The 17,083-nt window shown below is 36.1% G+C and overlaps 1 protein-coding gene across 1 annotated transcript in view; it reads left to right on the top strand.

Moving 5' to 3' along the window:
• The window catches only part of LOC145985495 (uncharacterized), a 221,667-nt gene that overhangs the window by 184,686 nt on the left and 19,898 nt on the right, over positions 1–17,083 (top strand). The window contains exons 10-14 of the mRNA XM_083119566.1: positions 357–596; positions 2,611–2,748; positions 3,633–3,761; positions 13,779–13,936; positions 16,232–16,391. Of these exons, the coding sequence (XP_082975692.1) occupies positions 357–596; positions 2,611–2,748; positions 3,633–3,761; positions 13,779–13,936; positions 16,232–16,391 (825 nt within the window). The remainder of the gene's footprint in view (positions 1–356; positions 597–2,610; positions 2,749–3,632; positions 3,762–13,778; positions 13,937–16,231; positions 16,392–17,083) is intronic.

Here is a 17,083-nt window from a genome sequence, read left to right as displayed (position 1 = left end):
CATTTTTCCTTGGAAATTCTATGTGTACAAATAACAATGTTACATACTGTAAGTCATTTGTCCATTTCAAACTCAAATTAGGTGAAGCTTAATCCTCCTTTCAGGTGGGGTACACTGTAAATGAACTGTACAGTGATAGCTGTGTCACATGGTAATCAGGAATTTTTGGTTCGATCTCTGGTGGAATTACAGTGGTCAGAACCCACTTAAAACTGTAAGTTCAGTTCCAAGTAGCCTATCTGAGCATAACATGGATGTCACACTCTAAAAGAGTAAGCATGGTTTTATGCATGCTTCTTGTGCATGAAATAAGTTTTTGATTCTGGTATGACTCTTGTGATTGTTTATTGTTTCAGAATGCTCCTTCTCATCCTATGAACTTTGCTGGGCTTGCAAACTTCAGCTCTGACCGTGATGCTTTGGATGAGGAGTTCAAGATGATTCCACAGTGCATGCCGAAGATGGATGAGCTGCCAGATGGTGCAGAGACGAAGAATCGCTACGCTAATGTAATTCCTCTGCCAGAAACACGAGTTCATCTCTCACAGATGGATGGAGATCCTTTGTCAGAGTACATCAATGCTAATTATATAAAGGTATGATTGATATGTAATTTTTTGTTGTTGTTAAGAAACAAACACTTATAATCAGTATTTACATTTGAGACTATTTGTTCTGCTGCAAATTAAGACATATTTATGTTATAATAAATTTAATTTTTTTACTGAATTAGAAATTATGTAATGATGAATTCCATATTTGTCAAACACTTGACTGTATTCCATTTATATCCAGTGTCTTGAAACATTTATTCCCTAGTCAGCTTGGTGGCTGAGCATTTTAAGTTGTTTTACCAGGTATCTGGTTACCAAAGTTCCCAGGTTTGAGTCCTGGCATGGCTGTTCATGGTAACTGTCTCTTCATCATTTTCATCTAATCATCACTCATCCTCATGGTTGCAATTAGCCAAAAGTGGCAGAAATATAATGGAAAATAACAAAAAATACAAATTGTACATATCTTCCCTACATTTGTGGAGATTTGCATAAACATTGAGCACAACATCAAAGTCATGTTTAATAAAATAAGTGTCCAAATTGTATGTTTAATTTCTTCTTAGGAATTTTGTTTGGTTAATGCTAGCATATTCTCAAGATATGCTCCATAACATCACTGGTGTACGCAGGATTTTTCTCGGGAGGGTCTGAAATTGTATACACAATAAGAACTTTCCACTCTCAAAAATGGCAATTTTTAAGGCGAGTATGCATTTACCACTCTGATTTTTCCCCCAAGTTCTTCGCTGCTTTTGTTTGAAAATGTTCATTTTCTCAAAATTTCGAAGAAGTATTTAGCCTCTTCAGCCCCCTCTGCATACGCAAGTGCATAACATCAAGTAAGCAAAAGGCAAGGAACCTTGTATAAGTTGTACTTCAAAGTTGTTTTGATTAGAAGATCTGCATAAAATACCAATTCTCAGAAAATGACATGGAATATAACCTTGGGACCCTATAGCACAAGGCAATATTTTAACTAACAGACTAATACATGAGTGGGTTATGGGGAAGGGGGGGGGGCTGATTAATGCTCCACAATAAGAGACTCCTAAATGTACTATGGAGGTAACAGTTAACAGAAGGTTATTTCTATTTCTGTTGGTTTGGCTCTTTTCTACCTATTAATTTTGATGAAGATGAATATATTGATGGAAGAGATAGTGGGATAAAAACACATCCATGCTTATCTCAGGATTCAAACTTAAGACAAGTGTAAATGGCAATTGGTGTCTAGATGTCTTGAACTGACAGTTAACCTTCATTAATCCTAACAACCCGAAGCTACAAAAGCTTGTCCCCCCCATCGTAACAGAAGGTAGTTATAATGTGCCACTCAGCTAGTAGGGAGCCCTTCACGTAGTTAAACATATGTATTTCTGGTCAGTGTTGCTGCCTCGATGCCAGAGTGAATTGGGTGGTGAACTCATGATTTCTAGAGGGTCCAGGTTCAAATCCTAGCCTGGGTATTGCTTTTTCTCTATGAAATATCTTAAATTTCATGTAAGCAGCATTCATTCTCATCATCGCAGAGTCAAAAGCAGCAGAAAAGCACCTCAAAAGAAAATAAATCTTTTTAATGGTGTTCACATTAGTACATATATATAATTTTGAATTTTATTAGCAAACATACTTTCAAATATAAAAATTGAAAAGATAGGGCATATACATTATTTGAGTTTAAGTATGAGAAAGTATTGAAGATATGCACATTTAATTATTTTTTTCTTCTCTTTGGGCAAACTGACTACCATTCATAATTTCCATCTGTGTAACATTTAAAAAGAAGAAAATTCCTCATGCCCAATGTATTTTGCATTACTTAATATTCATGTAAGTCACATCATTTCACTAGTCGTTAATCTCTTTGCTGCAGTAATCAGGAAAAAAAAACCAAAAAAAAACGACACCATGTTAACAAAAGTAAAGCATTCAGTTTTGTGAAACTTTCAATTTTGAGCCCTGCAGAGTGCATCTCAAAATAACTTAGTATTGTTTAACTTAACATTGATTTAGGTTATTTCTGTACTCTAAAGAGGTGTTTTCATCTTTTTAGGGGCCAAAGCATGAACCTAAATTCTATATTGCCTGCCAAGCACCAATGAAGAGTACAATTACAGATTTTTGGAGAATGGTTTGGGAGCAACAAAGCAAAGTCGTCTTCATGCTTACTGATCTTGTGGAAAATGGAGTGGTAAGTAACATACATAACTATGCAAGTGAAATTTCATAATTTTGTTTTTCTTGTATAATACAAAGATGAATACAATATGGCATTCTCTCTTGTGGTGCATCTGAATCTGGCACCACATAATAAGCACTGACCTCAAGATTGTATACATATATACATAATATATGTATATATAAAGAAGAAACACTCAGCAGACACAAGAAAAATTCAAATTTTCATTGCCGCAAGCCACAACTTCAGGTGTAGAAAGGAAGTAAGCAAGGAGAATGAAATGACAGTGTGACCTGCGAGGTTGCCAGGTTCAGGAAAGAAGTTGTAGACAGTTCTAAAAAAAAGTGCTTCTCTAGTTACAGTTGTCCAAGACTATGAGTGGTGTGGGTGCTATATATACATATATATATTATGTAATTCAACATAGTATTAACACTAAGGGACTGATATAGTATATAACATATAAAACACAAATATATATATATATATATATATATATATATATATATATATATATATATATATTAGAAAATTGTCAAAAAATATATATCATGCTATTCATGAAGATAGCTTTGTTTTAGAGAATTCAATTTATTTATTTAAACTGTTTACTTTGTACTAAAATGTTTCATGAGTAAAACTGCATCATACTAATGCAAAATTAATATTACCTTACCCTTAAAATACATAAAACAAACTTTCAAACAGTGATTCTTATGCAGTATGAAACTTTCCTCATTATGTACTAACTCACAGAGCTACCAAGAATGAATTAGTCTTCATCAAACATTTTTAAAAAAAACTTTTTAATAAGGGGCATTTCCAGTTGCACATTTCACTTGAATTAAAAGAATTGTTGTTCATTGTTATCTTATTAGTTCTTTCTCTCTTTCTAGGAAAAATGTGCAGATTATTTACCCCCATCAGAAGTCCTTGACTGCCACAGACTGTTTGGTGACTTCCAGGTTACACTCAAGAAGAGAGAAGTTAGAGAAAAGTACATTATTTCCAGTTTGCAGTTAAAGGTAAGAAGAACAGCTGGAAAAAATTGAATTTTAATTATGGCCGAGCCAATACCGAGGCAGTGGTATTGGTATCGGAAAGTATCGATTAGAATTCATGTACCAATACCAGCTGATACTTTTCTAGTATTTTGGTCTTTCAATTGGTTGGCTAAAAAGCTGTGCAACACTTTCGTGGAATCTAATTATCCTGGAAATTATGCAAATTTATTTTGCATCAATTTTGCATGAAATACTGATTTTTGGGATTACATAACATCAATTTTCATATTCTGATGCACTTCTTGAATATTCTACAGCAAATTTATTGGGACATTGATGCATATCATTGGAGAAGAATATCTACACACTCATATTGATCAATATTTTGAACAACTTTTATTTATTGCAAGTTTCAAGTATCAGTATCGGTGAGAATCGGTAAGAGTATCATCTTCAATATCAGCTCAAAGTGGTATTGTCTCCGGTCTAATTTTAAATATTCCTCTAAAATAACGAGAAGTTTAAATGCAAGGCAGCTTTCAGACTGAAGCAACACACACGAGGCAACAAGTGATAAGTGACATGGGCATCTCCATCCTATAGAAAAAGTATTCACTGCTCGTGCACTCAGTGGTGAAGCGTCCTATGAGGCCAGGAGGCCGGGCCTACCCACGCCATTACTCTTTTAAAGATGTATTTACTTATTTCGTCAAAACACATGTAATGCAATGGAAAAGTTTGGAATTTTCATTTATGATAATTACAAAAAAAATTCTAACCCTGTCCAGTATATGAACTTTCCACGGAGTGAGGCACATTTGCTGGGGCCTCTTCTCTTCATATTCCGTCGTACGGTCGTATATGCGGGAAGCCTAATCTTACGAGTACTGTACGTATGCTTATAGCATGCTCCTGAGGCTGGCCTCGCGGTGTTACCCACTGGGACGAACAGAATATCAGCAACACTGCATTTCCGCCAGGGTTGGAAATTTGTGGTGTACCAGCATTTTTTGTAAACATTACCCTGTGTTCGTGCAGAGATATTTCTATTTCATTGTACATTCTCCATATTTTGTACGAAACTTAGGTTTTCCTTCCTTTCATCGACAAGTGTAAGTGAAATTGAAAATTACGGAGTACTGTAGTTCTGACTTCATTTTCTAGTCAGAGTTCTGATGGTCTTGTCGATTCACCCAACACCGTAGCGTAAACAGAAAGTCCAAAGAACTTATATTTGTAAAGTAAGTCTTCATACCAAATTATGTAAATTAAAATGCTAGTTACGCCTTATATTTACAAAGTAGTTTTACTTTCACTGGGAATAGAATAATTTATTTTTATCGTGAACGGGGATTCCCTTGCTTGTTCCCTCTCTGTGAAAATTTGCCTCCTGCTCAGGACGCTACAAGGGAGCTTGGCTCGGAGCGCGAGGTTCGTGGCTGTAGAGCTTTTGTTTGTGATTCGTGTCGTGTGCAGTGATCAGATTTATGCAAGGAAGTGCTGGACTAAAATGCAAGAACAATTGAGTGAAGATGCAATCATCGGTAAGGTAGGCCACTTTTGGTCTTTCATGTTTCCTTCTTATAACAATAATTTCTAAAATGTTTTCAACTCTATTTTCCTTTGCAAGTAGCAGTGGCAAGTGACAGCAATATTTTAAAAAAAATTCAAAAGTTGTTGAAACGTTATTTAATGCGTTAACACTGTCGTCGAATAGATATTACAAGCAGACTTATTTTATTCAGCCGACACAAGCGAAGAGGTAAGCAGTTTCGTTTACCCTGAAGGGATAACAAGAGAAGAGGGCGGTCCATGAGAGTACAATGCAAGGGAAGACTTTTTTTGGGTTTAGGACAAAGAGTGTTATGGGGTTATTGCGGGGGTCATGTCTGTTTCAGGTCTGGCGGAACAGGTCAGTGTTGTCACTTTGAATTGGCAGAAAAGAGCTAAATTGCGCCTAAAAATTGGGATTCTATTCTCTCAAGCAACTACATTTATTATAACCTGTTTATATGTTACATAGTAACCTGTCGTGTTGCTGGGTCCCAAACAAGGATCCTATGTTCTATTATTACGTAAAGGTGTCTACTAACACAAGGGGTAGAACAAACTAGGATGTGAAGTATACACACTGAATGAGAGAGGTCACCTTTACTTATGTTTTTTCTTGAAAGCCCCGTAGTGGTCATCCTAACACGTTACAAAGCCAGGTGACCTAATTGTGGTCATGTCAATGTTTCCTGATCATCTTTAATTCATTCTCCATACATTCTCATCATCACGATTAGCATAGACCAGAACAAATGAGACGAAAATATTCAAAATTTAAATTATATTTACTTGCACATACAGGTGTGTGTCAGAAATTCATTTATCTAGAAAGCCAAGACTGGAATTAACTACAACCATTCCTTTAGTTAGACAACAGATAACAATGGTGTTTTCCTCGGTGCGAGGAAGTCTTGCTAAAAAACTTATTTGGCAGCTGTAGAATGTGCCAAACTGACAGTCGCTGAAAGTGAGGAATTCTGTCGCCTGCTCACAGCACAAACGTCAGACTGACCCAAAAATTATGGCGGGGTTCTAGCCCTTTTCACCTCAATTGCAAAATAAATTTAGAAAAAAGTGATGAAGAATTGACAACAGGGCTCGAGCACTATTCGTTGGATTTTCGCGATGTCCCGTGATTGGTAGTTCTTTCTGGAGGTGTGTGCATAAATCAGGGGTTGAAAAAAAATACAAGGGTCGTTCAAGGTTGATCGGGACTTTTATTTCTGCAGACGAAATAGGTAGCAGAAGAAACACCAAACTATGTCAGTTTTTCAAAGTATTCTCTGTGCGCGCCGAGGCACCGTTGCCATCGTTCTGGCCGCTCCCGAATTCCTTTGGCGTAGAAAGAACTTGGTTGTTGTCGTAGCCACTGGAGGACATCGCTCCGCAGTGCTTCGTCTGTCGTGAATTTCTTCCCTCCCAGATGGTCTTTAAGGGGTGCAAACAAATGATAATCACTGGGGGCTAAATCTGGACTGTAGGGGGGATGGGGCAGAACTTCCCAGCGCATGTCAGCCAGAGTTGTTGTTGTCACATTGGCCGTGTGAGGGCGGGCATTGTCATGGAGAAGAATGACATTTCCAGACAACATCCCAGGTCTTTTCTTGCGAATGGACTTTCGTACAGCACCACTCAACAATGTGGAGTAATACTGTGCATTAATCGTGCTCCCTTTGTCCAGAAAATCCACATGGATAACGCCCTTCATGTCCCAGAAGACACTTGCCATGATCTTTCTGTCCATGCGCTTCATTTGTCACCAGCTCCCGTCCTTCGCGAAACTGCTCACACCATTCGTACACTCTTGTCCGCGACATCGTTTGTTCACCACTGTACTGTGCTTGCAATCGTCTGAAAACTCAGCTGGTTTCACTTTCTCCTTCATGAGAAATTTGATTACACACCGCTGCTCCACAGCCACAGACACACTGCTTGCCGCCATGTTCGCTGCAACTGCTGCGCATGCGCAAAATACGTCATGCCAGGCGCTAGTTACTCGCGAAGGAATACATTACGTCACCCGCACGTTTCATCATGATCCGGCTATTCATCGACTTTTTACGTACGAAAATCCCGGTCAACCTTGAACGACCCTTGTACAAACAAATAAAAAAAAACCGAAATGAACAAAATCTAGATCTTGACATCTGGTGGGCGGGAGGAGAACATCTAAGACATAATTATCGTACTGATGGCCGGTAACAACACTTTTGAAAACGTCACACCACTGGTAAGTAAAGAAGCAGTCTGGAGAGACATTGAACCACTCTCCATGGCATAGCCCCCCTCACTTTCTTTTTACGGATTTAAGCAACTAATGGAAATTATCCCACTTTTGTGCCTACCCTGCTAGGAACTCTGCGCTTTGCCACTGCGTGCACTACCAACAGATCAAGGGAGCTCAACACATCCTATTGAGAAAATGACACAGCCCAAGTGACATGCAAGCAATAAGTGACATGTGTAGCTTGTCGTATCACTTCGGTATGAAACATTACATTTATTTCTTCAGTATGAAACATTACATTTATTTCTGAAGATTAATTTCCAAGTGACACGTGTTTCTTGTTACCTATCACATGTTGCTTGTCAGTTTATTCTGAAAGCTTCCTAAAATGTGTATTTTATTACTACATAAAGTGAAAATTGACCACATATTGTAAAATGTTATTTGCAAATAGTATCAAATGAGGGGAAACCAGCCTCCATAGTGATGTGGTTATAATAACTTCCTTCAAAGCGGCGATCCTGGTAATTTTGCAAAGGTTTTCATAACAATGAATTACAGATTTTAACAATGTAAAAGTCTCCACTTATGTGTGATATGTAAGTCCTCTAAAAGTTCTGTTTTAGTTCCTTTGCCAGAGCCTGATTCAGGGGTGCCCAGAAATCACATTAAGTAAAAATGTAATAAAAAAGGCTAAAAGGTTTTAAAAAATGGGAATTAAAAACTTCACTTGCATCATTATCATCTACAGTCTTGCAAGAACGTATGTCATTACCAACTATGTGGCACTAGCCTTGCTTATTGTTGCATACCCGTTTTCTCCCACTGGGGTCATTCCACGTCAAATCATCCAGGCCATGTCACCCACCATCCCCGATTTTGATGAAATTTGGTATACTTATAGAACTTTTGATACTGATTTAAAAAATGACAATTTTTTTTAAATTGGTCAAGGGGATCAGAAGTTACGCGCTTTTTAAGATCTCCATGTACGCCACATGCGGCTCCACTTTGAATGACACGCATTAGGTTATAAACGATCGTATCTTCCCTCAGGTTTGCCGTAGAAACTTCAAGTTTGTTTTCTTTTGTTCAGAATAGTATAAGCTTTCATTTAAATAATGTTTCAGATGAATGCAACAATAAACATGTATTTTTATATATAGTTTTATGTATTTTTTTTAGAAAAATAAATGACTAACTTCAAGAGCAAATTTCATGCAATGCCCCCCCTTCAATTTCCCCTCAATTTTATATGTAGTTAGCTCAGAGTGTGTACTAATGCCTGATGGAAAAATTGGGATGGGCGGTTCAGAGACAGGGTGATAAAAAAATAATTTGCATAAAATGACATTAAAAGTAAATCTTATTAAAAATGCTTATGTATTTAGCACAAAGCCTGAAGTACAATATGTTTCAAGCTACAATATTCAAAATTTATGTTCACAATGTGTGAACGTAAGCATAGACGTAACCTGGCGGGGGCAAAGGTAAGCACTTGCCCTCTCCCAAATTTATAGATTTATTTTAAATTTGCGAGTAATAATTACAGTGGAACCCCGATTTAAGTTCCTCGATTTTACATTTTCCTTCATTTTGCATTCAATCTTGGTGGTCCCAACATAGCAAATTGTTTAGAAATTCTCCTAGATCTTACATTTTCCCGTGTATTTAGTTTTTTCAGCTTGATCTCCTGGATAACATAAAATCGAGTTTCCACTGTATCTAAGTTAGTTTCAAGTGTCTTCAATTTTTTTTAATTATATATATTATATTATTATATAATTATATATATAATCATTATTAACATTCCAAAGTTTAGCAAATTTATCTTCGAGAACATTCTTTTTGTGCATTTTATCTCAATATGGAAGTTCTTTTTTGGCTACTCTTCATGGGGATACGTAATATGAAGTAAGAATTAATACTACACATTTGTGCTGATTGAAGTTATTTCAAATGGAGCTTTCTCGCCACATACCACAGAAAATATCCTTGTGACGGGATGGTTGGAAGAGTAAAAAATACTTGTATAGGCTTCTATAGTATAAGGCAACAAGTATGACAATTATGTACCAATTCCGTAGAAATAGTATTCATGGCATAAATTTCTTAGTAATTATCTAGGGTGAAATGACAACAACCCACAGTACAATGTGTCGACGATTGCAAAGTACTGCAACAGTACCAGGAAGTATGCACTATTTTGAACTTACAGGTTCTGTAAGTTACTTTTTACAAGTAACTGAGTTACAGTCACTCATTTAAAAAGTTACTCAGTTATTGTTACTGGTACTTTGAAAGTAACTGAGTGTCTTTTAGAGTTACTGTAACAGTAACATACTGTTAATGATCATTGATTTGTGTAAAAGTTACACACAATCAATGATCCTGAAGACTTCCGTGTTTTACTTATGTTTCTAGTACATAATATGTATTCATATATTTACGTTATTACTGCTAATAAATGATGGAAAACACAGTCAGCTTTGCTTGAACGATTATAATTTTAAAAAAATCATTTATATGCTGACCACGGTATTTTGAATATGGTGTCATTGATTGATTCCCCTTCCACCTATTTCTTTCTCCTCCATTCCAAGTTCAACAATATCCAAAGATCCACTCCCTCGAGAATGACTTTTTCCTAGCTGGACAACCACATTCCAAAGGAACACAGCAGTCTACCAAAAACAATGAAGTTTTCACATACAATTAGAAATGAATTACAGTAAAGCGTGGATGTTCTAAGCATAGCTTCCTTGCCAGCAATTCCAAGAAAATCCTTTCACATAGCATTCGGAGAAGGTACATATTTTATTTTTATAGTCTGGAACAGAATTGTCCAATTTAGCTATTTCCCTACTACAAAAAGTAACTCTGTTACCATTGTTAACGTTACAGGTACTTACTTTTAAAAGTAGCTAGTTACAGTTAGAATTTCTAAATAAAATGTAACTGTTACTTGTAACTTTGTAACTAGTTACTTCGAAACACTAGTTATTTAACAGTCAGAGCAAAAATAGTAATTGCTGATGTAATATGTTTTGTATAACTGTATAGTTTGACTTTTGTGAAAAAGTGGCATTCCGAATTCCAACTGTAAACAGTTATGTAGTAGCATGTGTGTGCGTGACTCAAACTTGTTTGTAGGATTGCTTCAAAAGTCGACGTTTAAATTAATTAAATTCTTGCATCCACTTGGTCAATCAACTTCCTACTACTGGCCAAAAAGTATGCTGTGTCCAGTGAACATCAACAACACAAATGGAAGGACATATGTACTTAGTGATAAGTCAAATACTTTAGTGTGTTTGAAATTGTCAAAATATCCATCTAAAATGTGAACGACACAATTTATAGTACATGAAATTTTGGCAATGCCTTGAGTACAATTTTTAGGTACTATCTTAATGGGTGTCACTTGGAAACTATCTTTGGGTTAAGATAATCACAAAGTTTTCCATCGCATAAAAATAGTGTCCAGGATTATTTGATAAATACCTTTGAAAAATCACAATTATTACTCTTTATTCGTTTCTTCCTCAAGTGCCAGGAGGATCACAAAATATATTTAACTTGCAAATTTAAAATAAATCTATAAATTTGGGAGATGGCAAGTGCTTCCCTTTGCCCCCGCCAGGTTACGCCTATGCTTACGTTCACACATAGTGAACATAAATTTTGAATATTGTAGCTTGAAACATATTGTACTTCAGGCTTTGTGCTAAATACATAAGCATTTTTAATAAGATTTACTTTTAATGTCATTTTATGCAAATTATTTTTTTATCACCCTGTCTCTGAACCGCCCATCCCAATTTTTCCATTAGGCATTAGTACACACTCTGAGCTACCTACATATAAAATTGGGGGGAAATTGAAGGGGGGGCATTGCATGAAATTTGCTCTTGAAGTTAGTCATTTATTTTTCTAAGAAAATACATAAAACTATATATAAAAATACATGTTTATTGTTGCATTCATCTGAAACATTATTTAAATGAAAGCTTATACTATTCTGAACAAAAGAAAACAAACTTGAAGTTTCTACGGCAAACCTGAGGGAAGATACGATCGTTTATAACCTAATGCGTGTCATTCAAAGTGGAGCCGCATGTGACGTACACGGAGATTTTAAAAAGCACGTAACTTCTGATCCCCTTGACCAATTTTTAAAAAAAGTTGTCATTTTTGTAATCAGCATCAAAAGTTCTATAAGCATACCAAATTTCATCAAAATCGGGGATGGTGGGTGACATTTTTAACAAATTCTGGATGATTTGACATGGAATGACCCACTGGCAATTCTCTCCCCCCTCCCCCCCAAGGAGAACTTAATGTTGGCAGGAAAACAAAAAAAATTATATGGGGGTAATTATCTGATTCTTTATTAAGTTAATCTATTTCTCTTCAACAATACCACCATATTTGTTATTTTTTCTACTCAGTTTTCATAATGTCCTTGGTTTGATTGAATCATTGATTTGCTTTATTTTACTTCGCTTTTTGTGCCACTTTTGGCTATTTTTGCGAAGATGGGGATGAGTGATGATATGATGAAATTGATGAATGAACACTCACAAACATCCATGCGCAGGCTGTGATTCGAACCCAGGATCCCTGGCATTGTAGTTCAATATGCTAACCACTCTGCCACGGGGGTCGGCACAATGTCCTTTGTTTTAAGCACTTTTGTTTAGGACTTTTTTTCTGTACTGATATTATATTCTAATTTAGTGATTTATGGATGATATATTCTGACTCAGGCCGGTTCTAGGATTCCTTTCCTTTATGTATGTTCATGCTCACTAACCCTCTCCTTGAAACTCCTTCCCATTTTTTCTATGCAGCTTCTTTCTCATGAGTTACATTTAATTTCATACATGCCTGGGTAAACATTTAAATACACGTTTTCCATATGTTTATGTTTGAGATAAAATTATACTAGGAGGTGGTGCTTAAAAACTGCTGTTATCCCATAATCACAAAATTTTATTATTATTTTTTTCAATATATGCTCTATTGTAAGCCACACTTTGCATCATTTGTCTTTTCATCCAAATCAGGGTTTTTGTTTGCTAATGTAGTTTAATGTGATTTCTGGGCACTTGGCAATGGACCCAAAATGTCATAACTTTTATAAGACTTATAAATCATTCATAAATAGAGCCTTTTACTTCATCAGTATCAGATATATTCTAGGTTTGAAACCAGCATAAGGATTCATCCTTCTTCACAGTTGTCCTTATATCCATTTCAATAATTCATCACATCAATTAACCTAAACAGGAAGGCAAGTGATTCAAAACAGCTGAAATACCTAAAGAAGAGAAATACTAGAAAAGCATACTGCATAAAAGTTCATGACAAAATTAAATTATTTGTATTCATTCACTTGTAAGTAATTTCAACACTAGAAATGCAAATAAAAGTAATGCCATGAAGCTTGAATTATTACTTAAATATGGCATTTATAGTGTAAACTGAAACTGTTATTGTCAATACATAGGATAACAGGAGCACATTGAAAAAATAATACTGACAATATCATTATGTAAGATGTAAGGTAACAAGAAACTAGGAGATTTTGATAAATTTATTCTTTATTTATTGAGAAAATTTCAGATGCAGTACAAAATAGACAAATTCGCAAAAACTAAATCAAGATTGCAAGATTTAACATTTTTAGCAGCATTATCTTTTGATAAATATTGATATGAAAGTGGTTTTTATTCTTGTGATGTTCCCCAGAAGCGTGAGATTAAATTAGAACAAAATGTCAGCAAGAATAAAACCCACTTCAATACTGTATTATTTTGTAAATATTCACACTTGTAGAGATGTCATCATATTTGATGAGAAACCTGTAGGAACAAGGTTGATTTGTGAATTTCAAGTCTTGGCTTGTCAGTGTAAAGGAGGTTTCTACTGAATGCTGTGCTCATGGACAACCATGATAACAGGTTTATTTCTGAGCAAAATGAACATCAAAAAACGAATTGAAATAATTAAACAAAATGCATCTTTAATAATAACGAATGTGGAAATCTTTATTTTTCATGATACATAATGAAGTTTACAAGTACTTATTGCAAATATAATGAGATTACTTTCTATTTGTCTATTGCGTTTTTGAAATTTTTTCTGTGAATCACATGCATGTGTCTTGGAAAGTAATGCATAAAGACCATTGGAAAGAGTGTTTTTAATCATGTCAAGGGATTGTTTGCTTACAATAATTCTTCTTTCTCTCGCAGAATATGGAAGCAAATTTATGGAGAGAGGTGACTCACTTCTGGTATCTCAAGTGGCCAGCGCAGGGAGTGCCTGATGAATGCAGTTCAGTTATAGCTTTCCTTATAGAAGCAAGACCCTATGTTAAAAACAATCCTGGACCTACGATAGTACATTGCAGGTAATATACTTAAAGGGCAGTTGACTAAATTTAGATGCCACAGTTAAAAATCCACCACTTCTTGAGGTGCATTTCATTTTTCTGGACAAATCCATTAACTTCAGTTTATATATTAAAAATAATATAATACACGCCTTCTTAGCCAGTCTCTATATATTATCTCCACTTGTGTTATCGGGAGAAAACATTAAAAAAAATAATTTAATATTCTGGCTTTAAGAACTCTTGTGCCATATCAAAATATGTCACTGCATCAGTGAATGTAAAATATAGTAACTTCAGCTTTGATTCTGAGTGTTATAGCTTCTACATTAATTTGTCTCCTTAATTGATATCTATAACCAAGTAACTGGGCATTTTGCATTGGGAAAATTTATTTTACCCAACTAGGGTATATGAATTATATCTTTATATTCATAAAAAAACAAAAAACAAATGGAAGAATTTTGCATTACAGGTTATATAAATGTTGGATCTTTAGAAAACATAGAATCGATTATAAATATAAGTACTGCATGTGATTGGTTGTTTTGATGTGAATGATGTTTTCACATGACCTTCCTGATTGTGCACATCAATGACACATGGACAACCATCCCTAACCACCTTCCTAGACCAACTCAACCACTTCATTTCCATAAAGTTTGCCTGAACCCACTTCACTAATCAAATCAATCACCTTCCTAGATATGGATATGCACATGAAGGAAGATTATTTGAAAATATCCATTCACATCAAACCCATGAATCACATTTACACTTACACTTACACTTCTCACCTATTCCACACCAAGAAAGTAGTTTCATTCATCCTGGCCCTCAGAGTACAACACCTCAACATCTCACTCACTTCTCAACAGAACTACAATCTCCTGCCACAAATATCCTGCACTGCTGTGTACAATTCAACAATCCTGACGCCAAAACCCTGTCCTTGTCTCCCAATACCACCCTCACCTAAGAAATATCGAACACACCCTATGATCCCTCCTCCTCAATGTTCAGTGATCCCAACACCTTTCCAGACAAGCTCCTGGTCCACAAAATTCCTTCAGCCGCAACAAATGCAACTGCCCAAGGTTCAGACCTGTTCAATTCTCATCACCTCCCCTGCTCTGCAGATTCACATTGCCACAGGCAAATGAACCCTCTACCCAAAAGGAACCTGACACACCTCAAACCTCATCTACATCCTCATCTGTAACATCTGTGGTGGCTTTTACTTGGAGTTCTCAACTTGATCAACAACCACCGTTCCTCCACCCAAAACCTGGCATTCACTGTTATCGTCTGTACCAAGAGTCACAGTACACCTTTCAATGACTGCTTCTCGGCAGCTATCATCCACCATTTACACCAATCCACTAACACGTCAGTACAAAAAGGAATATGCATCAGCCAGGAGTGTATCCACACACCCTAGACCTGAATGAGGGCACATATTAACTATCTAAACCAAATTCTATCTCCACCCCTTATTCCCATTTCCAAGACTCCCCCTTCTCACACCCCTAGTGTTCCCAAATTTCAACAAGCCTGGTGAAGGAACCATGTTTTTCTGTACCAAATTTATCTTTACTTGAACCTGGTAACCTTGCAGGTCCAACATTGACTTCAGTTTCTTCTATCTTTTATCTACATATGAAGTTGTGGCCCAGAGTCGCAAAAATTTATGCTTTTACAATGTCTGATGAGTGTTTCCCATTTTGTTCTCATTTGTTATTTAGCCCTTCCGGCCTTCTTGTTGTTTCATCCACTAGGTATATGTATATGTGTGTGTTTTATTGGATGCTATATTTTCTTGCTCTATATATATTTTGCCTTTTTAACCTCAAGGAAACATAATTTTATAAAATTTTCCCAGATTATAAGGTTTGCCACATTCAAGTTCTTTAGTCAGTCACAGACCCCAGGTTCCATTGTGATTTTCACAAATAACATCAAACAGTTATCTTATGTTTATTCTTTTAATAGTGAACATTATAGATATGATATACATGTTGGATCATCACTGTTTAGAATCTTTATGTATGCTCAATATAAAATTATGCTGATAATGTTTTCTTTAATTCACTGAGTGAGTTGGATCAAAGCAACTGAAAATCAAAGTTTGTAACTTATGTGCCTTTTCCTGAACACCCTACAATTATGTGAAATGTACAAGGGAACGGGAAGGAAATGAAATAAGCAAGAAATATTTCTGTGTAGTGCAAAATATAATTTTGACAAAGAAATTAAAAATTTTGTAAGGCAGCCCTAATATGCACTGTTCTCATTTATGAATTATATTTCCAGCCCTGGAACCGGACGAACAGGAACAGTTCTAGCTTGTGACATCTGCATCCGAGAGTTCGAGCACACTCGCATGGTAGACATCCCACGCTGCGTGTATAGGCTGAGGAGGGATCGTGCTGGAGCAGTGCAGACTCGAGACCAATATTACTTCATTTATCAGGTAAGGTGTTAAACATGTATGCTTGTAGGTAATTCAGTAATAGTGGTAGCTCCTCTCTCACACACATATACAGATTTTGATGTGGAGAAGTAGAAAACAAGGCCAATGGGTTTAGGATATGCTCACTTTAAGTGCTGGATATATCTAGTTCGAGCTGTTCTATGCAGTCTAGAGTAGTTCCAACCTCCTTGAAACAACAGCCCAATGTATTATGTTTTATAAAATCTATGCCCTGATCCCAGTTGTACTCCCAGTCAAGCCAGGCAGGTAGAACCTGAGCACCTATCAGCCGAAGTGAGCAGACCAGGTAGGTCGGTTGCTGCTAGGCTCTTCTTCTTCTTTCTTCTTCCTCCTTCCTTCCTTCTGGGATGGCTTCTAGTCTTCTTGGGCGGTGAAAATTTTAACTACATGTAGGCGTTACTAACTCATTTTTTTACATATTGCAAACTCTGTACTGAGAATTATCAATGTTTGACATTGAGAAATCACTAGTGGGAAAATCACTAGATGCACGTGTCATAATAAACTAAAACTGTGTGCATTCAGACAATACAATTAATAATGAGCCACGCAGGACTCTGCAATTCTAAACAAAGAGTTGAACAGTGTAAATGACAATAATTGATAACGTTTACAGAATACAGCAACCACTCAGGATCTAATAATAAGTGAAGCTAATAAACGTAGAGGTG

The sequence above is a fragment of the Lepisma saccharinum genome, chromosome 3 (genome assembly GCF_977018435.1).
Source record: "Lepisma saccharinum chromosome 3, izLepSacc3.1, whole genome shotgun sequence".
NCBI lineage: Eukaryota > Metazoa > Arthropoda > Insecta > Zygentoma > Lepismatidae > Lepisma > Lepisma saccharinum.
Note: the sequence above shows the minus strand (reverse complement) of the source record. Positions and strands in the feature narration are given on the sequence as shown.